The following is a 25,094-nucleotide window of genomic DNA, read 5'->3' as shown; positions in this document are numbered from 1 at the left end:
CATGTGTTCAGGTTGTCTAGTAGCCGCAAATCATGCAGCTGTGGCGACTCAAACAATCTACGAGCACACCCAAGATACTCAGAGAACAGCCGAGCATGCTCGGAAAACACACTCGCTCATCACTAGTTTTGAACCATATTTTCCAATATTACTGCAGTGAAACAGATGGTTCATTATCTCATATTCCAACAATGCACTTCACGAAAAATGCTAACCCTAATTTGCTGTGCAAGTAGGCACAATATTATGAACAGTTATTGGGCACAACATAGTGATGGTTAAGAGCAATTCCGAATCTTTTTTTTACAGAAGATTGCACTAATTTTCATTAACTCAAGAAATCACACAATCAAACAGCGGAAACCAGAAAAAAGCTGAATGTATCTTGGGTGCCACACAGAAATAGGATGAAGAGATGTATGTGCGTAAATCAAGAGTACAACATCTGGCAAAAATTATGGAATCACCGGCCTTGGAGGATGTTCATTCAGTTGTTTAATTTTGTACAAAAAAAAGCAGATCACAGACATGGCACAAAACTAAAGTCATTTCAAATGGCAACTTTCTGGCTTTCAGAAACACTAAAAGAAATCAAGAACAAAAAATGTGGTAGTCAGTAATGGTTACTTTTTTTTAACCAAGCATAAATAGAACATAAATAAATAAAGCAAAACTCTTGATTCACGCATTTCCATCTCTTCATCCTTTTTCTGTGTGGCACCCAAGATACATTCAGCTTTTTTCTGGTTTCCGCTGTTTGATTGTGTGATTCCATAATTTTTTCCAGGGGTTGTCCACTTTTTAAGAACAGGCAGCATCCTCTACAGGTTGAATCATGATTTAGACTGGGGAAAGTCAACTCACGTGTGAATAGATCAGCAGTAAAAATGTGTCACTACAGCTTCATTCACTGATAATGGGAGTCAAGGTGACAAATGCATTATTCTTCCTATAGAAGTCAATAGAGCCAAGTAACATATGTACACTCTTACACCAATCATGCTGTAAGGACTGGTAAGGGTTCTAGCAGTAATATCCCTCCAATCAAATGTTTGTCACATATCCATTGGAGAGGAGATAAATATTGTTTTTGCGATAAGGAATTAAATTCTAATACGAATGTCAATGTGCAGAAGGATCAGCACAAAGCAAACTCTACTAAAATCATTAATAAAAGCATTGAGCAAAGACTAGGCATAGTTAATCCTAGCCAAGCAGTTAACATATACACGTAATGTCAGGCTACAAGCTTGTGGCAGTTGAATTAGATAAAATTTGGAACAATTTGATGTTCTATGGACATAACAGATTAATATTTTTAGTATAATTGCATAAATCTTTCAACAAAATATTACCTAAAATTAATATTTACCTGAATTCAAACTGCCTTTCATTTGGAGTTTCCTTCAGTCTCTCTTTAACTTTGTGGAAAGAAGATTGGTACTGTTGGTTTAGGTACACACATTCCCGGATTCTCTTCAGAAGCTCTTCCCTTAAAAAAATAACAATATATACTTTAACCCCTGACATGAGTACTTTCCGTGTTTTGTGTTGTGTTTTTTTCCTCTTTTTCTTCCAAGAGCCATAACTTTTTATCTCTCTGTTGACATAAGCATATCAAAGATTGTGGGGCGAGTTGAACTTTTGAATGTCACCACTCATTTTTAATCACATAATGTAATGGAAGCAGGGTAAAAATGTCAAGTGCTGCAAAATTGCAGGAAAGGTGCAATTCCACAAGTGACCTGGCAATATGATTCTCCATGTCTGTACTATTATGGAAATATCAAACCTTTCTTTTTTTTCATTTAAGTAGCAAAAGCAAAATTAGAAATTTGTATAAAAAAAAAATTAGCCTTTGATGCTATTTTCTGAGACTTGTAACATTTTCCATTTTTGGTCGATGGAGCTGTGTGAGTGGGACGGGAGCATGGAATGATTTCCCCCCTGCCAGTGTGCTACAAATGCCGCCGTCGTAGATTGACAACGGCATCTAACAGGTTAACAAGTGTGGGTGATGCTCTGCTGAGTATCACAGTTCCTGAATTCACATCAAAGTCAGGCAGCCGCCATATGACGTCAACTGTACGTCATGTCAGCAAAGAGTTGAATTATTTTAACTATAGAATGTCAATATATTGTGACCAATTCCCTCATTTTAACTCCAGGGGTTTGATAACTAAATCCTTAAACAGTAGTTAATACAGCAAACCAAGCTGTCTAGACGCTTTTAGACGCAAACGACATATGCAGCTAGTTCAGCTGCCCAAAGGCCCATGGTGGAGCCCAGTGAACACTATGTATCTCAGATACTATGATGATCATTCACACTTTTCTTTCCTTATCTCAGACTCAGGATATTGGGAGGAAGGGCCCATTGCGTTTTTCTGTGCTCAACTAATGCCTTCAAATATAGTTGATTGAAATTATTTGCTTTTTCTGTTTTGATTTTTTTTCAAGTGTGGTCTGTCGTGGGATTCAAACTTAGAACATCTAGTACACCAGACAGTAGCAACTGGCCACAGATTACGCTGCTAAGTATAGAAAGATTGTCTCTGTCTAGAGTTCTAAATGATATTCTTCTTTGTTACAGGCATATTGTCCTGGTACAGAGAGATATTCTTTGCATACCAGTACATCTCTATATGTAGGGTTAAATTAAAAGTCAGATTTTTTTCTGTACAAAAGTTTAAGAAATAATGAAAAGCAATCAATCAATTACATTAATCAAATTATTTATACAATTTTTAGAAATAAATGTAACAAACCATTTTTGGCATCCATGAGTTTGTAACAGCTCATCTAATGCATTGAACAGTTTATTTACAGTGATCGATAAATGGCTTAAAACATGGTTGCTTGTTATTCTCCATTACTTCCATAAAAAAAAGTTAACATAATACAGATATATTTGGCAAAATGGCGCTTATAAAAACTACAGTTTATCTTGCAAAAAATAAGACCTCGTAAAGTGAAGCTTACATAAAATAAAAAAGGTATGGCTGTTACAACCATGAATGAATGTATAAAAATATAATCATCTCGTCATCTGAACAACTGCATTCCAAAAATGTCACTGTACATGTACATGCATATGTTGAATCTAGTTTTTGCTTTTCTATGAGGCCTCTATTTTTATATACGCCATTGCATATACAGTAGGAACTTCTATGTAGAATTACTAAACCACAAGCCATTTTGTAGGGAAAAACTATTTTTCCACCTCTGCTGAATATCAAATATATGGATACAATTAAAATTAAAAGAACCAACAAAATATTAGTAATCATCAAACATATTTGCTATATAATGAGAATTAAAATTGTCCATGCTGTACCTTTCCAAGTCCCAGATCTTCACAACTCCCTGGTTCAGGTAATTCTTGCATGTGGTCACAATTTGATTGGTGACTTTTAAGAAGAGAGATGTCATATGCTCTGAAGTGTTATAATACTGGGAAGTACTATAGATCATTCGGATGCTGTTCATCAAGCTTGGAATGTGTTCTACCATTGTAGCCTGCACATATAATAGCATATATCAGATTACAGGTACGCTGACAAATGGGTCCTTCATTTATCAAAAGCTTTACCCATCCCCGGGCCAGACAAAATCTAACATACTAAAAAAAAATACTAAATATTAAAAAAATATTAAAACAATAAAAGGATCAAATTTGTAACAAGAAGGTGCATTCACTTAGGAGCTACAAACGCAATGAGATAATATCATAAACCTAAAAAAAAAAGACTTCAGCAATTAACACTAATTTAGCCAGAAAGACTTACAGGAGAGGCTTTGCCCAAAGGTCCAAAGAATCTGTCTAGGGTGTACAAATATTTCACATTGTCCTTTGCTTCATTGGCTGCATTTGTTACATTGCAGTCCTATCCAAAAGTAACAAAAACAACAACATTAAGTTAATCATATTGACAAACGGGGGAACAAATTATAACTACTACAGGAATTACTGTTGTTTTCATGCCTAGTGATATACAACTTAACTTTCTAGAAAAGTCGTAGAAGTGTGGCACTGCAATGCCGAAAGTTACCCGTCAAGAAGAGTAAATTGGTCTGAGTTTAGCTCTGGGATATAAATGACTTTGCTCACAACATATTTCATCCGTGACACCGGCTACTGCATTTTTATAGACTGGCAGTGGTTCAAGTCCCATAAACTTCGGAAGGTTTTATTGAGAATAGTGCTGTATAACCAGACATCTAACGCGCCACTTTCTTTAGTCTCTCAGTCCTGATTGGCATCTGTACATACACTTATATTAGTTTTAGCTCAAATAAAAGCTCTTCTACTTGATAAGTATTCATGAACTGATGTAAGGGAAAGCCTTAGTAAGTGCTCTACTTTACTATCACTGCAACAAACTCTAATATATTGTTAGCTTTCCTTTTACTATGGCAATACGTGTAGTACAACCTGCAATAATATCAATAAATAGATTAAATGGGAAGAGCAGCAATGCGTGCTGTTATTCTTGTAACTAAAGGTAAGGTGAATACGAGCAGTGATGTTTAGCAATTATAGCATAAAATAAAATATAGTGGTCAGAAGGTGATTACCATCTTTAGAAGTTACCAACTATCCATAGGTAGCACCCACTGATCCCAAGAATAGGGCTCCACAGGGTGTCTGGGCATGTTCACTACTCCATTCATTCTCCATAGTGCTACTGGAGATTGACAAGTACAGCACTTGTCTTTGTATGGCAGCCTTATTGAGAAGAAATGAAGCAGTGCTTCTTTAGATCAATGGGGTTCCCAGTGGATGGTCCCTAATATAAATAGGTGGCATCTTATACAGATAGAAATAACCCTTTAACCCCTTAGCGCCATTGACATTTTCGGGGGGGGGGGGTTGTTTTCTTTTTTCATTTTTGCTTTTTTCCTTTCCTTGAAGGCCGTATGAGGACTTGTTTTATAGACGATGAGCTGTACTTTTGAATGACATCATTCATTTTACCACATGGTGTACTGGAAGGAAGGGAAGAAAATTCCAATTGTGTTGAAATTGCAAAAAAAAGCAGTCTACTATTTTTTTGGTTTGTATTTTTTTATTTACCATGTTCACTTAACAGTAGAACTGACCTGGCAATAGGATTATGCAGATATCAAAAATGCATACTTTTTTTTATTTAGGTGGTGAAAAAAAAATCTGAATTTTGTAAAAAAAACTGTGTGTCGCCATTTTTTCAGACCCGTACGTTTTCACTTTTCAGGATATGGACCTGTGTGACAGCTTATTTTGTGCTCCTCGAACTGACATTTTACTGATATCATTTTGGGGTACATATAATGTTTTGATTGCCTCTTATAGCATTTTATTGCAATGTTGCGGACTACAAGACACAATTTTTTCCTCCTAAAATGTGGAGGAAAATGAGGGGTGTGTCTTATAATCCAGATGTACCTTCTCTGGCTGTGGTGGGGAGGTGGAGGAGCAGGAGCAGTGGAGCAGCATGTCACAGGAGGCAGGAACCCGGGGCTGTGGCTAATAAAAATTCACTGCATTCCATGCCCATGTTCGTGGAGGCCGTGAATTTTAATTTCTATTGAATAGCAGATATGCCGTTAGCTACAGTAGCCGACTTCCTGCAGCTGCCAGACGTTCACGTGTGCTCGCTACTTAAGGCAATGAATATTCACTGCTTTCCACTCCGATAGGCGTAGAATGCAGTGAATATTCATTCCCTTTAGTAGCGGCACACGTGAAATACTGGCAGCTGCAGGAAGCTGGCGGCTGCGACTAACACTGTGCTCACTATTAAAGAGCAATGAATATTCACTGCTCTCCATGTACATAGTCCCAGCGTGGAGAGCAGTGAGTTTTTCGGCAGCTGTCCTCGTCCCTGCCATGCGCTGCTTACAAGCATAAATCAGCTACTGGGATCGGAGCAAGACGCTGCGAGGGAGTGCAGGAAGATAAGTATAATGGTTTATGGTTTGTTTGTTTTCTATGTATTTTTGATAGGGGCCATGCATACCAGGATATGGAAGGGGGCCAATCATACCATCATAAGGATGGGGCCATGCATACCAGGTCGGAGAGGTGGTCCCTGCATACCAGGATAAGGATGGGGCCATTCATACCAGTATGGTGTTGGCAGATATGCAACAGATACAGATTTATTTGTGTGCAGGAGGAGATTACACTTTCCTGACAGTAGATGGCGATGTTGTTACTGTTATTTGCTTAGTTGAATGTAATGTATATGCTTGTACTTTGGATTCATTTTTCGCTTTGGTAAAAGGTCCTTTCAGAATTCCTGTTATGCTGTATTAAGAAGCTGATGTACATACCTCATGTTCTGTGAAGATAAAAGTTGAATTACCCCATATAATCTACTCTCCCAAGTTTCTTCTGTGACCAAGCTATGCAACAGATGGAGATGGGGTCCCTGCATACCAGGATAGGGATGAGGAGGCCATGCATACCAAAATGGAGGCCAATAATACTAGCATAAGGATGGGGCCATGCATACCAGGACGGAGATGGGGGCCTTGAATACCAGGATAGGGATGAGCAGGACCATGCCTGCCAGGCTAGGGATGAGGGGCCATGCATGCCAGAGTAGGGATCAGGAGGGCATGCTTACCAGAGTAGGGATGAGGAGGGCATGCTTACCAGGATAGGGATGAGGGGGCCATGCATACTAGGATAGGGTTGAGGGAGCCGTGCATACCAGGATGGGGATGAGGGGATGCATACCAGGATAGGGATGAGGGGGCCATGCACACCAGGATGGGGATTATGGGGCCATGCACACAAAGATGGAGAGGAGGGGGCCATGTATACCAGGATTGGGATGAGGGGGGCCATGTTTACAAGGATGGAGATGAGGGGACCGTACATACCAGGATAGGGGATATTAAGTACAGAATTGACCACATTTTTTGCTTCAATTTTTCTCTAATTTCCTCCTCTAAAACCTAGGTGTGTCTTATAGTCCGGTGCCTCATATAGTCTGAAAAATACGTAATTCAGATGTTTTAATTTTTTTCTCACTACATTATTTAACGATTGGATAAATTTATTTTATATTTAGTTCTATTTTTAATGGAGCAAAAAGTGGGTGATTTGAACTATTATGGGTTTTTTTTTTCATATTTTTAAAACTTTTTGATTTTATTTGTACTGTATTCACACTTGTAAATACAAACTTGTTATTCCCCTTAGGGGCCTTGAAGCTGCAATCATCCGATCACTTGTACTATACATAGCAGTGCATCAGTACTACTATGTACAGTGAAAATCACCAACGCAGGCCAAGGACTGGCTTTCACAGGAGGATCGGAATGACAGGCATGGGGGTCTTTAGCAGACCCCTGGCTGTCATAGCAACCCGTTAGCGCCACGCCATCGCGTCAGGGAGAGATTGACAGTGGGATTTAATAAGTCAACAACCATGGGCAGAGCTTTGCTCCACCCATGGCTGTTAGAGGCACATGATGGCTGATTAAATCAGCCGTCAACTGCAGGGAAAGGTGTGGGCTCGAGGTGCAAGCCCTCATCAAAGGCAGGGAGCCAGCATATGACGCACTGGTACATCATATGTCAGCAATAGGTTAAAACATTGAGCTGATTAAAGAATGCCTTGCAGCCAGAACTTTCAGACATCTGCTCAACCCAGCATCAAGTATTCAATTTACCTACAGTGCTGCCACAGAGGAAATGAGGAATTGCATGGGGCCAGCTATTCAGTTCCATGGATGTGCTAAACCCTCCAGTGTACAGTAGGAGACAATCTTTGTAACAGTCCACTGCTCTGGCTAATAGTTACTGAATAGGGGACCTCTTTCTATTACCCATTTTTCAATTTTCAAATGATTTTTCTTTAAACAAGAGAAATTATTCAATCTACGTGCACAGTGAGAAAACAAAGTAAGATAGAATTCTAGAGTAAAATAAATGCCCATTATGTAAACAGAATGTAAAAGAAAAAAGAAGTACCAGTTCTTTCCATTGCTTTAACATCCTGGACTTAGCCGCTTGTAGGATACTGAGAACCTTCTTGACCTTAGGACTTTTAATCTCATCTAAAAGACTTGAGAAATAATAATATATGTCATCAGTTAAAAGCAATTACCCAGGACACCACACAATTATAAGAAAAAATTTCAATATAGCCTCAAATGTAGTTAAATACACATAATATACCGCACCAAAAAAATCTATATTCTATAATAAGCAAAACAAATTAGATACACACATTTAAAATCATCTAAGAATGCTCAAATACGTAAAGGTCTTTATCAAAGTCCATAATACGGCAAGTCATCTCAGAAGTGTGTAGATTTACAGGTGATTTTGGAGATACACAAGATAAATATTCTTTACATATTGCACCTTACATAAACATTCTATTAAACCCTATTTTAGATTTGTAACACCAAACTACTCATGTTATGTGTCACAATTTTTCAAAACATGAAGGACTCGATTTTTTATTACACTTGTGCTTTATCTTTAGCTTTTGGTGCTTTTCATTTGCATTTTATTCTTTTAATTTGCACCTTTTTTTGTCTAAATTATGTTTTTAATGCTTTCGCCTGTTTTTTTATATGTTCTTCATTGTGGGTGGGGTTTGGGATTTCCAGATGTTTTTGGCTCATTCATCAATTGCAACTTTTTAACCCCTTCAATTCGCGGCCCTTTTCCATTTTTGCGTGTTCGTTTTTCGCTTCCCTCCTTCCCAGAGCCATAACCTTTTTATTTTTCCGTCAATATGGTCATGTGAGAGCTTATTTTTTGTGGGACAAGTTGTACTTTTGAACGACACCATTGGTTTTACCATGTCTTTTACTAGAAAACGGGAAAAAAATTCCAAGTGCGGTGAAATTGCAAAAAAAGTGCAATCCCACACATGTTTTTTGTTTGGCTTTTTTGCTAGGTTCACTAAATGCTAAAACTAACCTACCATTATGATTCTCTAGGTCATTACGAGTTCATAGACACCTAACATGACTAGGTTATTTTTTATCTAAGTGGTGAAAAAAAATTCCAAACTTTGCTAAAAAAAAAAAAAAAAAAGTGCCATTTTCCGATACCCGTAGCGTCTCCATTTTTCGTGATCTGGGGTCGGGTGAGGGCTTATTTTTTGCGTGCCGAGCTGATGTTTTTAATGATACCATTTTTGTGCAGATACGTTCTTCTGATCGCCCGTTATTGCATTTTAATGCAATGTTGCGGCGACCAAAAAAACGTAATTCTGGCGTTTCGGATTTTTTTCTCGCTACGCCGTTTAACGATCAGGTTAATGCTTTTTTTTAATTGATAGATCGGGCGATTCTGAACACGGCGATACCAAATACGTGTAGGTTTGTTTTTGTTTTTATTGTTTTATTTAGGATGGGGCGAAAGGGGGGTGATTTAAACTTTTATATTTTATATATTTTTTTCATATTTTTAAAAACATTTTTTTTTTACTTGTGCCATGCTTCAATAGCCTAGAAGCTGGCATAGCCTGATCGGCTCTGCTACATAGCAGCGATCATCAGATCGCTGCTATGTAGCAGAAATGCAGGTATGCTGTGAGCGCCGACCACAGGGGGGCGCTCACAGCAGACCTGCATCAGTAACCATAGAGGTCTCAAGGACCTCTATGGTTACCTTCCTGATGCATCGCCGACCCCCGATCACGTGACGGGGGTCGGCGATGACGTCATATCCGGCCGCCCGGCCGGATGCGGTAGTTAAATGCCGCTGTCTTGTTTGACAGCGGCATTTAACAGGTTAATAGCGGCGGGTGAATAGCGATTTCACCCGCTGCTATTGCGCGCACATGTCAGCTGTACAAAACAGCTGACATGTCGCGACTTTGATGTGGGCTCACCACCGGAGCCCACATCAAAGGGGGATTCACGGTATGCGCAGTAAACGTACGCCGCATGTCGCGAAGGGGTTAAAAGTCGCCAAATTTTGGCACAAATATATTCCACTTCCCCCTGGAGTGATTTTATGTACGCATGGAATTTTTGTGCACATTTTTTCACATTTGAGCAGAACATGTGACTGTTTATGCTAAAAAGGTGCAAAAGAGGTTGAAGGCAAAAATAAACAATATTTTTTGATTCTGCGGAAAAAATTCATGAACCACGTGCGCTACTTTGAAGAATTTGTCAACAAATACCACAAGGCAAGTAAAGAAAAGTGACGATTGATGAATTGCCCCTAAAAGATTTCTATTACAAATGTTTTAAACCTGTTGAAAGATGACATCCGTGACTTCCAATGTTCCAGCTCAGCAGAGGGTCCAATGTCATCAGCTTCTTTCCTCATCTGCTCACTTTCTGCAAGAACCTGCTCAATCTGCTTAATCCAAACAGAAAGCATTCCTTCCAGCTTCTCTATTACTTCACTGTTACCTCCTGCAAAAGATCACAATTCAATTTAAATATTATTATTATTATTCATTGTTATAGCGTCATTTGTTCCATGGCGCTTTACATGTGAGGAGGGGTATACATAGTAAAAAAAAAAGTACAATAATCTTAAACAATACAAGTCATAACTGGTACAGGAGGAGTGAGGACCCTGCCCGCGAAGGCTCATAATCTACAAGGTCATTTAAGTTATCATTCCACAGTATAAAGCCAAGCATCGCATTCATTTAACTCTTTTATACAAGTAACTATTTATATGAATAACAGTATGATCAGATCTTATAAGACATTATTCACTTAAGTGCGCATCACCAATAAACTGTAGATAATTGGGAAAGGGAATATGGAAAGGTAGTAAGTGAATATACGATAATTTTTATTAATAATTGTATAAAATGATAGAAACATTATTAAAATAATTCACATACACCCAAATAGGGATGTATATTGAGTCACTGATTAATTATATATTGCGTGTCCATTAAAGCTATAACTCATTAAATTCCCAGTTAGATCAGTTAGTTATAATTATCGTTATTCATTAAGTCCTTGGCCATTGTCCCATATAAATTAAAGACCAGGTAAAATAATATCAAATTCCATATATTAAACCACAAGATTAGTTGCATAGGTATTTATAATATGAAGTGACTTGTGCTTTTATTGATTCCACGTATATAATAATCATTGATTATATAACAGTTGTTCGGTGATATTCATTGCCAGACAGGTAAACGATTATTACATTATTGACTGAGTAATATCTTGGGCCATTAATATCACTAGTATGAATTATGCTGCAGCTATAGGATAATGCATCTCCACTGTAATAGATGCAGACACCATGCAACTCCTAGTGCACCACAGATAATTTGAGAGACAAGGCAGCACCGGCTCAATATGTGAACGGTCATGTCGATCTACATATGGCTGATACAATTACACTGTGAAACAGTGTGCATCCGCTGTAATATTGCACAGTCAGTATTGACCAGGGACGGACTGGGACTGAAATTCAGCCCTGACATTTGAAATCACACCGGCCCATGCTGTCCGCACAGCCGAGCTCCAGATGGTAACATATTACCAATATTACCCTATCTAGAAGAAAACAAGATTTACTAAAAGACCAACATTTCTAATAATACCAATAATATTGTTATATAATATTAAATAATAACATTGCAATATTACAGACAAACGCCAACAAAGTAAACCGAATATTACCAGCATATACAGTATTGATAATACCACCATACTTATAGTTAAAGGAGATGAGGTTAAAGTCTATGTAACTTCAGACTTCTGAATCCTCATAACGCGCACTGTGAGGATTCTCCGGTGACTGCATTGGGAGCTGCCGTCATGTGACTGTAAGTATGTGACTTCCATACGTCCGGCTACGTTCTGACTGATTGAACTCAGCTTTACTAATTTCACTTGTGCTGTGTGAGGCTGTGCACGTCTAGTTAGCAGGTGTCCACATGTATGCAAATCACATACTTGCGGTAACATGATGAAGTCATCAGGGGCGTAACTACAGTAGGTGCGAGGGTTGCAATCGCACCCGGGCCCTGGAGCTTAGGGAGCCCCAAAAGTTTCTTTGGCCTATATAAAAGGACCAATGTGGGATTATATCATTAGAAGAGACAAGGTCTCATTCAGTACAACACATAGCTCCTAACAGAAACCAGCAGTGTACCTGTGTGCTGGTAACTAAGAAGAGTGATATACTGTAAGATGTGGCTGTACAAAGAGGGGTTGAGAGGAGTGATGTACTGTATGATGGAGCTATTTATAGAGGGGTGAAGAGGAGTGATAATCTGTAAAATGGAGCTTTATATAGTTGGGGCTGAGTGGAGTGATGTACTGCAGCATGGGGTTATATATAGAAGGGCTAAGAAAAGTAATGTACTGCAAGATGGGGCTGAATGGAGGGATATACTTTTGGATGGTACTGTATATAATGGAGCTGAGGGGACTGATATACTGCAGGATGTTGCAGTATATAAGTGGCCAAGATAGGAAATATACTGCAGGATGTATCTGTTTATAATGAGCAGAGAGGAGTGATGAACTGTAAATTGGGGCCATTTCTAGGTGCTAAGAGGAGTTGATCTGTGTTTGTTGTATGGTGCTGAAAGAGAAGTGATGTGAGGCTCCAAATGGTACTCTGTTGATGCATATGACTAAAAATAATCTTCTGCTATATGCATAAAAAGAGCAACATTTGCAGTTTCACCATTACTGATCTGCTAGCAGCAGGCAACAAGCACAAGTCTGTACTGCCTAGCAAGCTCCGCTAGGAGGAGTGCAGGAGAGTTGAGTTGAGAGATAAAGCGGCAAAAAATTCTGTAAATCTACACAGGCAACTATTATGATGTACTATATAAGGTGAAAGAAAATCGGTCAGGTGAAATACTGTAGAGGAACAGAGAGTGCGCATAGGCATAAGTGAATTCTACACTTAGTTTAGTTTGATGATATGTCAGAAAGGTGGGGTTTGTCAAGAGCACACAGGAGAGGGGGAGGGGCTGCAAGACTGAGGAGAAGCAAGGGCTTCTGGGAATTGGAGTTTTAACAGCGACAGAATAAGAATGCTCATTCAGCTATGTGAAGGTATAAGAAAGAAATGTTATGTTGTCTTATCCTGTATATTAACAATACGTGTGCATGTACGGTGCTTTGCGAGAATAACCCTTTGAACAGGTTATCCTGTCTCATACAAGCTATTAATCAATTCTGAGCTTATAGAGTAAGTTCTCTGTTCAGAATCTAAAAATAATGCCTGCTTGCTTTACTGGAGCAGTGGCTACAGGGGGAAAATTAACTTATGTTCTTCCTGAGGAAGGCTCTGCACATACATTACACAGAGCAAGTGGTCAATCAAAGTGTTGGGGAGTGAAAACAGCTGCGCTCACTGAGCAATGACTATGACCGTTCACTACACTGTCCCCATGACTGGAAACGAGCAGCTGCAGGAAGGATATATGCTGTAGCTGCTGCTATTTATTTATTTCTTATGCTTTGCTTATATAGTGCTATCTTATTCTGCAGCGCTATATATACATTGTCATCCCTGTCACCAATGGGGTTCACAACTTACATTTCAAAGACATACTGAAAGGGACTTTAGGAGGAAACCCAAGTACCCTGAGGAAACCCATGCAGATGTTCTCCTTTGCGGGATTTGAACCCAAGAACCCAGCGCTGCAAGGCTGCAATGCTGAGCCACTGAGCCACTGTCCTGCCCCGGTAAGGCAGGCAAACATGATTTTACCTACAGATGAATGCAGTATTTGAAGGTAAATAACATTTCTGGACATAATAGGTTCCCTTTAAGTCTGAAAGACCTGTCCTATTCTAATTCACACGATCAGTCCTTTGTTTGCACAAGCATTATGCAATTACCGTACTTATTTCTCCGGTGTTAGAGCTGGATTTTCTTTATTTTTCTTAAATAAATGTATTTTTATTTAAATTTTTCAAAGTACAATTACATACAGAACAATATACACTTCTCAAAGCTATAGAAACAATAGTATTCATATACAGTATGGTAAGAAGAGACCTGTCCAGCAAAGAAGGTTTCCTGAAATCCTACAAGTACCGAAAGCACCTGTAGGTAGGAAGGTATGTACAAATAAAGGAAAACTATCCATGAAACTGTCGAGAACTAGATGGAACTCGAGTAAAATAGAAGCAACGTGGAAGTGTTATTATCACATTTGCACAGTGATTATACAGTCAGATATGTCAATGTGGTGACAGTATGTGGAGATGGATCAGGAGCTAAGCATGCTATATTACATACCTGGCATCTGTGTCTAACAGCAGCGGCCAGAGCTGAGCTGTTAACCATTTAAATACAGCTATAAGTCTGTAAATGTCTCGATTGTTGGTGCTCACATACAGCAGCTCCCTTCCGTGACACGATTTTAGGGTAGCGATGGTTTAACCTGCTGAAGATCCCTATCACTGCCATGTTGGTACTTACCCAATCCTGTCAGCTATGCTGCAGAGCTGCGCCTGATTAACAACTTTTCAGCTTCCATATCACAAGCAGTCAGTGTGGGGTAAGGGGAGTACAGCAGAGCTGACAGCACTATGAGAGGAGAGCTGCAGATGTGTTTGTAATGAGACAACGTTCAGCTGTGCAATAATGCGTTATTTTGTGCTCATCTTTTGTACGAATTTGTAAACTTCTTTTTGGATTTTTATGTATTACAATAAAATTGTGATGGATTTCTCTGGAAAAAGACATTGGATCGCAGATATCAAAGAATCATTTTATTCAGCTTCCTGTGCCCTAGATGTCATAGACAGCTGAGGAGGGCTGATCCTACTCACAGATTCCCTTTAAAGGGAGCCTGTCACCATGAATATGCAATACATGTTGCATGTATCATGCTATAGAGCACGGGGAGCTCAGCAGATTAATATACAGTACAGTTTTATGGAAAAAAAAATCAGTATAACACGTGGGTTTTTTTTTAATTTAAACCTCTGTTCTTTCTGGAATTTTCAGTCCAGTGGGTGGTCTTTTCAGTGACTAATTGCTTTCTTTCTATGATTAAATGATGAAACACAGGATATATGAAAGTTTTTCTCATAAAACTATAAAATTAATCCACTCCGCTCCTCCTGCTCTTTAACATGAGGTGTGCCGATTGGACTGCATTTTCATGGCAAAAGAGTCCCTTTAAGGGTATGTTCACACGTTCAGGATTTCCATCCTTTTTTTTTCCTGACTGTTTTTTAAAAAACTGCAGCTCTTGGCAGAAAACGCAGGTCCTTTTTTTGGTCCTTTTTTGGTCCGTTTTTGATGCGTTTTTTGATGCGTTTTTTGATGCGTTTTTTTGATGCAGTTTTCTAGCCAGAGTCTGTGTGTTTTCTAGGAATTTTTTTAGGGTTAAAATGGCTGAAAATACCCTAACCCTACCCCTACCCCTAACCCTACCCCTACCCCTAACCCTACCCCTAACCCTACCCCTAACCCTAACCCTACCCCTAACCCAAAACCTAACCCTACCCCTAACCCTAACCCTAACCCTACCCCTAACCCTAACCCTACCCCTAACCCTAACCCTACCCATAACCCTACCCCTAACCCTACCCCTACCCCTATTCTAACCTTAGTGAAAAAAAAAAAAAAAAATTCTTTATTTTTTTTATTGTCCCTACCTATGGGGGTGACAAAGTGGGGGGGGTGTCATTTACTATTTTTTTATTTTGATCACTGAGATAGGTTATATCTCAGTGATCAAAATGCACTTTGGAACGAATCTGCCGGCCGGCAGATTCGGCGGGCGCACTGCGCATGCGCCCGCCATTTTGCAAGATGGCGGCGCCCAGGGAGAAGACGGCCGGACGGACACCGGGACGCCGGGTGAGTATAAGGGGGGGAGATTAGGGCACGGGGGGGGCATCAGAGCACTGGGGGGGGGCATCGGAGCACTGGGGGGGGCATCGGAGCACGGGGGGGCGGGATCGGAACACGGGGGGGGCAGCCACACTCCGCCCACGCACTTCCGCCCGCTCCCCGCACTTCCTGCTGCAGCGGTTCTGCACATCAAATCGCAGTAAAACCCGCAGATATATTTTTGATCTGCGGGTTTTACTGCGGTTTGGACCTCACAATGGAGGTCTATGGGTGCAGAACCGCTGCGGCTCCGGAAAAAGAATTGACATGCTCCTTCTTTTTTCCGGGAGCTATTCAGCGCGTCTTTTTTTTAACAATTTCCGGACCATGTGCACAGTGTGTCCTGTTTTCCATAGGGTACAGTGTACTGTACCCTGCATGGAAAACAGCTGCGGAACCGCAGCGGCAAAACCGCCGCGGTTCCGCGGTAAAAAACGCACTGTGTGAACATGGCCTAAAGAAGATAAGCAAATTGTTGTAGATCGCCATTTCCATCAGTGTACTTACTCGAACCAAACCCTTTTCCTTCCATAACTGCAGAATATCTGGAAGCAGGAGTTCTTGGGTTTAAAATTTAATTATTGTAATGGACAATACAGTCATGGCCAAAAGTATTGGCACCCTTGAAATTGTTCCAGAAAATTAAGTATTTCTTCCAGAAAATTATTGTAATTACACACATTTATTTCCTTTGTGTTTATTGGAACAATACAAAAATACCAAGAAAAAAGGCAAATATGGACATAAATTCTTTCAACACCCCAAAAATGGGCCACACAAAATTGTTTGCCCCTTTCCAAAATTGTGAGTAAACAACTTTGTTTCAAGCATGTGATGCTCGTTCAAACTCACCTCTGCCAAGTAACAAGTGTGGACAATATGAAAATCACACCTGAAGCTAGATAAAAAGGGGAGAAGTTGACTCAATCTTTGCATTGTGTGTCCATGTGTGCCACACTAAGTATGGAGAACAGATAGAGAAGAGAAACGAGAACCAAAATTGTTGAAAAATATGAACAATCTCAAGGTTAGAGATCATCTCCAGAGAGCTTGATGTTCCTTTGTCCTTTGTACGCAACATAATCAAGAAGTTTACAACCCATGGCACTATAGCTAATCTCCCTGGATGTTGACGACAAAGAAAAATTGTTGAAATGTTGGAGCACAGGATAGTCTGGATGGTGGATAAGCAGCCTGAATTAAGTTCCACAGAAATTCAAACTGTCCTGCAGTCTCAAGGTGCATCAGTGTCAGCGCAAACTATCCATCGACATTTGAATTAAATGAAACGCAATGACAGGAGACCAAGGAGGACCCCACTTCTGACACAGAGACATAAGAAAAGTTATACTGCAGTTTGCCAAAATGTACATGAGTAAGCCAAAATCCTTCTGGGTGTGACAATTCTACAAGAGAAATTAATTAGTGGACCCTCTGGACCGTGACGACGATCTCCTCACGGACGAGCTGACCAGGTGGACCGCCCCCTATACAGGGAGAGTTAGGGGCAGGCCCGTGAAGGACTATCGCCACGGAAGCTGGAGGACCAAGACCGACAAAGAGACAAAATGGAGATGAGGAACCAGAGGAAACGGAAGAGACACCAGAGTGGCGAGAAAGGCTGAGACACAGAACTGCAGAGATACAGGGACTGCGGAGATATCGGATGGCTGAGACACGGAGCTGCAAGGATACTGAGACTGCAGAGACACGGAAGGACTGAGACACTGGACTGTAGAGGTACCGAGACTGCAGGGTCACGAGGAGACACGGGACTGCAGAGACACAGGATCTGGCGCTGGAAGAAACCAAGGATGAAGCAGGGCAAAGGAGAACACCAGGACAAGTGTGCGGCCAAGAGTATTGGAAGAAACAAATGATCACCTGGCAAGGAAGAGTGGACAGAAACAGATTAATATACCTTCACAGAGCAGCACTTCCAGGTGATAGTCTTCAAGGGTGAAAGAGAGGAAGAAGAAAGGTGCCGGCCGGTAAGTTAGTAGTGCGCACGCGCAGAGCTGAACCTGGCATGCGCTTGCGCCCGATGGACAGCAAAGGGCAGCAGCGAGCGCTGACAGGAAGACACAGCAGAGGAGGACAAGCGCCGGGACACCGAGGACAGGTAAGTATGACAGGACGTGAAGTGCGGCAGCGACAGCGACGTGACACTGGGAAAGCGTCTTGTGGACAGATGAGACCAAGATACAGCTTTTTGGCTAAGCACATCATTTTACTGATTAGCAAAAACGAAATGAGGCCTACAAATAAAAGAACACAGCACCTACAGTCAAATGTGGTGGTGGTTCAAAGATGTTTTGGGGCTTTTTTGCACTGGGTGCCTTTACTGTTATGTAGGCAATCCAGTGACACAGTGTGCCAGCAATCAGAGCACATACAGCGATCTGACAATAACCCAAAAACAATAGAACGAGCTCTGAGACGTGGAATCTCTGTAGACCGCAATACCTGAACCTAACCTAAACACAACTAAAGGCAGCTGTGGATTGCGCCTGACACTACCTATGCAACTCGGCACAGCCTGAGGAGCTGACTAGCCTGAAGATAGAAAAACAAGCCTGACTTGCCTCAGAGAAATACCCCAAAGGAAAAGGCAGCCCCCCACATATAATGACTGTTAGCAAGATGAAAAGACAAACGTAGGGATGAAATAGATTCAGCAAAGTGAGGCCCGATATTCTAGATAGAGCGAGGATAGCAAAGAGAACTTTGCAGTCTACAAAAAACCCTAAAGCAAAAAACCACGCAAAGGGGGCAAAAAGACCCGCCGTGCCGAACTAACGGCACGGCGGTACACCCTTTGCGTCTCAGAGCTTCCAGCAAAACGAAATGACAAGCTGGACAGAAAAAGTAGCAACAAAACCAAAGAAGCACTTATCTAAGCAGAGCAGCAGGCCACAGGAAAGATCCAGAAGCTCAGATCCAACACTGGAACATTGACAAGGAGCAAGGAAGACAGAATCAGGTGGAGTTAAATAACAAAGCAGCCAACGAGCTCACCAGAACACCTGAGGGAGGAAGCTCAGAAGCTGCAGTACCACTTGTGACCACAGGAGTGAATTCAGCCACAGAATTCACAACAGTACCCCCCCCCTTGAGGAGGGGTCACCGAACCCTCACCAGAGCCCCCCAGGCCGACCAGGATGAGCCACATGAAAGGCACGAACAAGATCTGGAGCATGGACATCAGAGGCAAAAACCCAGGAATTATCTTCCTGAGCATAACCCTTCCATTTAACCAGATACTGGAGTTTCCGTCTAGAAACACGAGAATCCAAAATTTTCTCCACAATATACTCCAATTCCCCCTCCACCAAAACCGGGGCAGGAGGCTCAACAGATGGAACCATAGGTGCCACGTATCTCCGCAACAACGACCTATGGAATACATTATGTATGGAAAAGGAGTCTGGGAGGGTCAGACGAAAAGACACAGGATTGAGAATCTCAGAAATCCTATACGGACCAATAAAACGAGGTTTAAATTTAGGAGAGGAAACCTTCATAGGAATATGACGAGAAGATAACCAAACCAGATCCCCAACACGAAGTCGGGGACCCACACGGCGTCTGCGATTAGCGAAAAGTTGAGCCTTCTCCTGGGACAAGGTCAAATTGTCCACTACCTGAGTCCAGATCTGCTGCAACCTGTCCACCATAGAATCCACACCAGGACAGTCCGAAGACTCAACCTGTCCTGAAGAGAAACGAGGATGGAACCCAGAATTGCAGAAAAATGGAGAGACCAAGGTAGCCGAGCTGGCCCGATTATTAAGGGCGAACTCAGCCAACGGCAAAAAGGACACCCAATCATCCTGGTCTGCAGAAACAAAACATCTCAGATATGTTTCCAAGGTCTGATTGGTTCTTTCGGTCTGGCCATTAGTCTGAGGATGGAAAGCCGAGGAAAAAGATAGGTCAATGCCCATCCTACCACAAAAGGCTCGCCAAAACCTTGAAACAAACTGGGAACCTCTGTCAGAAACAATATTCTCAGGAATGCCATGCAAACGAACCACATGCTGGAAGAACAAAGGCACCAAATCAGAGGAGGAAGGCAATATAACGAAGGGCATCAGATGGACCATTTTAGAAAAGCGATCACAGACCACCCAAATGACTGACATCTTTTGAGAAACGGGAAGGTCAGAAATGAAATCCATCGAAATATGTGTCCAAGGCCTCTTTGGGACCGGCAAGGGCAAAAGCAACCCACTGGCACGTGAACAGCAGGGCTTAGCCCTAGCACAAATCCCACAGAACTGCACAAAAGTACGTACATCCCGTGACAGAGATGGCCACCAGAAGGATCTAGCCACTAACTCTCTGGTACCAAAGATTCCAGGATGACCAGCCAACACCGAACAATGAAGTTCAGAGATAACTTTACTAGTCCACCTATCAGGAACGAACAGTTTCTCCGCCGGACAACGATCAGGTTTATTCGCCTGAAATTTTTGCAACACTCGCCGCAAATCAGGGGAGATGGCAGACACAATGACTCCTTCCTTGAGGATACTCGCCGGCTCAGATGAACCCGGAGAGTCGGGCACAAAACTCCTAGACAGAGCATCCGCCTTCACATTTTTAGAGCCCGGAAGGTACGAAATCACAAAATCAAAGCGGGCAAAAAATAACGACCAACGGGCCTGTCTAGGATTCAAGCGCTTGGCAGACTCGAGATAAGTAAGGTTCTTATGATCAGTCAATACCACCACGCGATGCTTAGCTCCTTCAAGCCAATGACGCCATTCCTCGAATGCCCACTTCATGGCCAGCAACTCTCGGTTGCCCACATCATAATTACGCTCAGCAGCCAAAAACTTCCTGGAAAAGAAAGCACATGGTTTCAACACTGAGCAACCAGAACCTCTCTGTGACAAAACCGCCCCTGCTCCAATCTCAGAAGCATCAACCTCGACCTGGAACGGAAGAGAAACATCTGGTTGACACAACATAGGGGCAGAACAAAAACGATGCTTCAACTCCTGAAAAGCTTCCACAGCAGCAGAAGACCAATTAACCAAATCAGCACCCTTCTTGGTCAAATTGGTCAATGGTTTGGCAATGCTAGAAAAATTACAGATGAAGCGACGATAAAAATTAGCAAAGCCCAGGAATTTTTGCAGACTTTTCAGAGATGTCGGCTGAGTCCAATCCTGGATGGCTTGGACCTTAACCGGATCCATCTCGATAGTAGAAGGGGAAAAGATGAACCCCAAAAATGAAACCTTCTGCACACCGAAGAGACACTTTGATCCCTTCACAAACAAAGAATTAGCACGCAGGACCTGGAAAACCATTCTGACCTGCTTCACATGAGAGTCCCAATCATTTGAGAAGATCAAAATGTCATCCAAGTAAACAATCAGGAATTTATCCAGATACTCACGGAAGATGTCATGCATAAAAGACTGAAACACAGATGGAGCATTGGCAAGTCCGAACGGCATCACTAGATACTCAAAATGACCCTCGGGCGTATTAAATGCAGTTTTCCATTCATCTCCTTGCCTGATTCTCACCAGATTATACGCACCACGAAGATCTATCTTAGTGAACCAACTAGCCCCCTTAATCCGAGCAAACAAGTCAGATAACAATGGCAAGGGATACTGAAATTTAACAGTGATCTTATTAAGAAGGCGGTAATCAATACACGGTCTCAGCGAACCATCCTTCTTGGCTACAAAAAAGAACCCTGCTCCCAGTGGTGATGACGATGGGCGAATGTGTCCCTTCTCCAGGGATTCCTTCACATAACTGCGCATAGCGGCGTGTTCAGGCACGGATAAATTAAATAATCGACCTTTAGGGAATTTACTACCAGGAATCAAATTGATAGCACAATCACAATCCCTATGCGGAGGTAGGGCATCGGACTTGGGCTCTTCAAATACATCCTGATAATCAGACAAGAACTCTGGGACCTCAGAAGGAGTGGATGACGAAATAGACAAAAATGGAACATCACCATGTACCCCCTGACAACCCCAGCTGGATACCGACATAGAGTTCCAATCCAATACTGGATTATGGGTTTGCAGCCATGGCAACCCCAACACGACCACATCATGCAGTTTATGTAGCACCAGAAAGCGAATAACTTCCTGATGTGCAGGAGCCATGCACATGGTCAGCTGGGTCCAGTACTGAGGTTTATTCTTGGCCAAAGGTGTAGCATCAATTCCTCTCAACGGAATAGGACACCGCAAAGGCTCCAAGAAAAACCCACAACGTTTAGCATAATCCAAATCCATCAGATTCAGGGCAGCGCCTGAATCCACAAACGCCATGACAGAATACGATGACAAAGAGCATATCAAGGTAATGGACAGAAGGAATTTGGATTGTACAGTACCAATGACGGCAGACCTATCGAACCGCTTAGTGCGCTTAGGACAATCAGAAATAGCATGAGTGGAATCACCACAGTAGAAACACAGACCACTCAGACGTCTGTGTTCTTGCCGTTCAACTCTGGTCATAGTCCTATCGCACTGCATAGGCTCAGGTTTAATCTTAGACAATACCGCCAAATGGTGCACAGATTTACGCTCGCGCAAGCGTCGACCGATCTGAATGGCCAAAGACATAGACTCATTCAAACCAGCAGGCATAGGAAAACCCACCATGACATCCTTAAGAGCCTCAGAGAGACCCTTTCTGAACAAAGCTGCCAGCGCAGATTCATTCCACAGAGTGAGTACTGACCACTTCCTAAATTTCTGACAATATACTTCTATATCATCCTGACCCTGGCACAAAGCCAGCAAATTTTTCTCAGCCTGATCCACTGAATTAGGCTCATCGTAAAGTAATCCGAGCGCCAGGAAAAACGCATTGACATTACTCAATGCAGGGTCTCCTGGCGCAAGAGAAAATGCCCAGTCCTGAGGGTCGCCGCGCAAAAAAGAAATAATAATCAAAACCTGTTGAATAGGATTACCAGAAGAATGAGGTTTCAAGGCCAGAAATAGCTTACAATTATTTTTGAAATTAAGAAACTTAGTTCTATCAGCAAAAAAACAAATCAGGAATAGGAATTCTTGGTTCTAACATAGATTTCTGATCAATAGTATCTTGAATCCTTTGTACATGTGTAACGAGATTATCCATTGAAGAGCACAGACCCTGAATATCCATGTCCACACCTGTGTCCTGAAACACCCAAATGTCTAGGGGAAAAAAAAAGACTGAACACAGAGCTGAGAAAAAAAAAAGGTGTCAGAACTTCTTTTTTCCCTCTATTGAGAATCATTAGGTAGGCTCCTTGTACTGTTATGTAGGCAATCCAGTGACACAGTGTGCCAGCAATCAGAGCACATACAGCGATCTGACAATAACCCAAAAACAATAGAATAAGCTCTGAGACGTGGAATCTCTGTAGACCGCAATACCTGAACCTAACCTAAACACAACTAAAGGCAGCTGTGGATTGCGCCTGACACTACCTATGCAACTCGGCACAGCCTGAGGATCTGACTAGCCTGAAGATAGAAAAACAAGCCTGACTTGCCTCAGAGAAATACCCCAAAGGAAAAGGCAGCCCCCCACATATAATGACTGTTAGCAAGATGAAAAGACAAACGTAGGGATGAAATAGATTCAGCAAAGTGAGGCCCGATATTCTAGATAGAGCGAGGATAGCAAAGAGAACTTTGCAGTCTACAAAAAACCCTAACGCAAAAAACCACGCAAAGGGGGCAAAAAGACCCACCGTGCTGAACTAACGGCACGGCGGTACACCCTTTGCGTCTCAGAGCTTCCAGCAAAACGAAATGACAAGCTGGACAGAAAAAGTAGCAACAAAAGCAAAGAAGCACTTATCTAAGCAGAGCAGCAGGCCACAGGAAAGATCCAGAAGCTCAGATCCAACACTGGAACATTGACAAGGAGCAAGGAAGACAGAATCAGGTGGAGTTAAATAACAAAGCAGCCAACGAGCTCACCAGAACACCTGAGGGAGGAAGCTCAGAAGCTGCAGTACCACTTGTGACCACAGGAGTGAATTCAGCCACAGAATTCACAACACTTTACTGTCTTCAAGCCATCATGAAATCTGAAGATTACTAAAGGATTTTGGTTCGCTATATAGTGCCTAGTGTCAGAATGCTGGGTTTGTGCCCTAGGTCATGGGACTTCTAGCAGAACAATGACCCCAAACATATTCAACAAGCACCAAAAAATGGGTGGAAACAATGTGCTGGAGAGTTCTGAAGTGGGCAGCAATGAGTCTGGATCTAGATCCCATTGAACACCTATGGAGAGATCTTAAAACTGTTGTTGGGAGCAGGCACCCTTCAAATATGAGAGACCTGGAGCAGTTTGCAAAAGAAGAGTGGTCCAAAATTCCAGTTGAGAGGTGTAAGAAGCTTGTTGATGGTGTAGTATTTCTCCACTATCTGTGGACGGGGAGTACTCACTTGGCTGGTCGTTGAGGAATGTACCGAGACTCTCAGGGTTAAAAAGTCCATTTGGTTTATTAGTGCACAGCATAAACTTCTCTTCAAGAACTTGGTAACACACAGCAACCCGTGCACCATCCGGCAGCCATTCGGCTTCATAGAACCCTCTCTGAGCCCTAGTATGCCTGATATGGATTAGTGTCCGTTAACTGTCAGCGATGTCCGCACAGGTGCCCGGATACCTCTTACTCTCAGAGGCATCCTTCCAATACATCTCACACACGGGCTCACACTAGCCAGCACTGCTGCCCATGCACAAACACACAGACTCCATCTTGGGTCTCTAGACACACCCCCTTGGGTGGGGTATGTAGGTGACTGGACCCACCAATCTCTCCAAGTCACCTAGAAGCCTTCCCAATGTATAGTAAACCCTCAGCAGTAGATCAGGCTTCCATCACAGGGCCACCCACCTCTGTGATACATACCGCCCATTAACCACATGACCAGTTGCCATACCACAATGGTTATAGGAAGCGATTGATTGCAGTTATTTCAAAGGGTGTGCAACCAACTATTAAAGGGAACCTGTCACCCCCAAAATCGAAGATGAGCTAAGCCCACCGGCATCAGGGGCTTATCTACAGCATTCTGTAATGCTGTAGATAAGCCCACAATGTAACCTGAAAGATGAGAAAAAGAGGTTAGATTATACTCACCTGGGTGGGCGGTCCGATCCGATGGGCGTCATGGTCCATTGAGGGCAGAGCAAAGTACTGCAGTGCGCAGGTGCCAGGCCTCTCTGACCTTTCCCAGCGCCTGCGCACTGCAGTACTTTGCTCTGCCCT

At 42.1% G+C, this 25,094-nt stretch overlaps 1 protein-coding gene across 1 annotated transcript in view; it reads right to left on the bottom strand.

The window, feature by feature from the left end:
* Positions 1–25,094, bottom strand: part of LOC138642420 (dynein axonemal heavy chain 5-like) — a 546,381-nt gene that overhangs the window by 487,742 nt on the left and 33,545 nt on the right. Inside the window, exons 10-14 of the mRNA XM_069730567.1 lie at positions 10,218–10,383; positions 7,967–8,060; positions 3,789–3,887; positions 3,338–3,519; positions 1,373–1,492 (exon numbers count right to left, since the gene is read on the bottom strand). Of these exons, the coding sequence (XP_069586668.1) occupies positions 1,373–1,492; positions 3,338–3,519; positions 3,789–3,887; positions 7,967–8,060; positions 10,218–10,383 (661 nt within the window). The remainder of the gene's footprint in view (positions 1–1,372; positions 1,493–3,337; positions 3,520–3,788; positions 3,888–7,966; positions 8,061–10,217; positions 10,384–25,094) is intronic.

Source organism: Ranitomeya imitator, chromosome 6 (assembly GCF_032444005.1).
Source record: "Ranitomeya imitator isolate aRanImi1 chromosome 6, aRanImi1.pri, whole genome shotgun sequence".
In the NCBI taxonomy this organism is placed as follows: Eukaryota; Metazoa; Chordata; class Amphibia; order Anura; family Dendrobatidae; genus Ranitomeya; species Ranitomeya imitator.
This window is presented reverse-complemented; position numbering and strand designations above follow the sequence as displayed.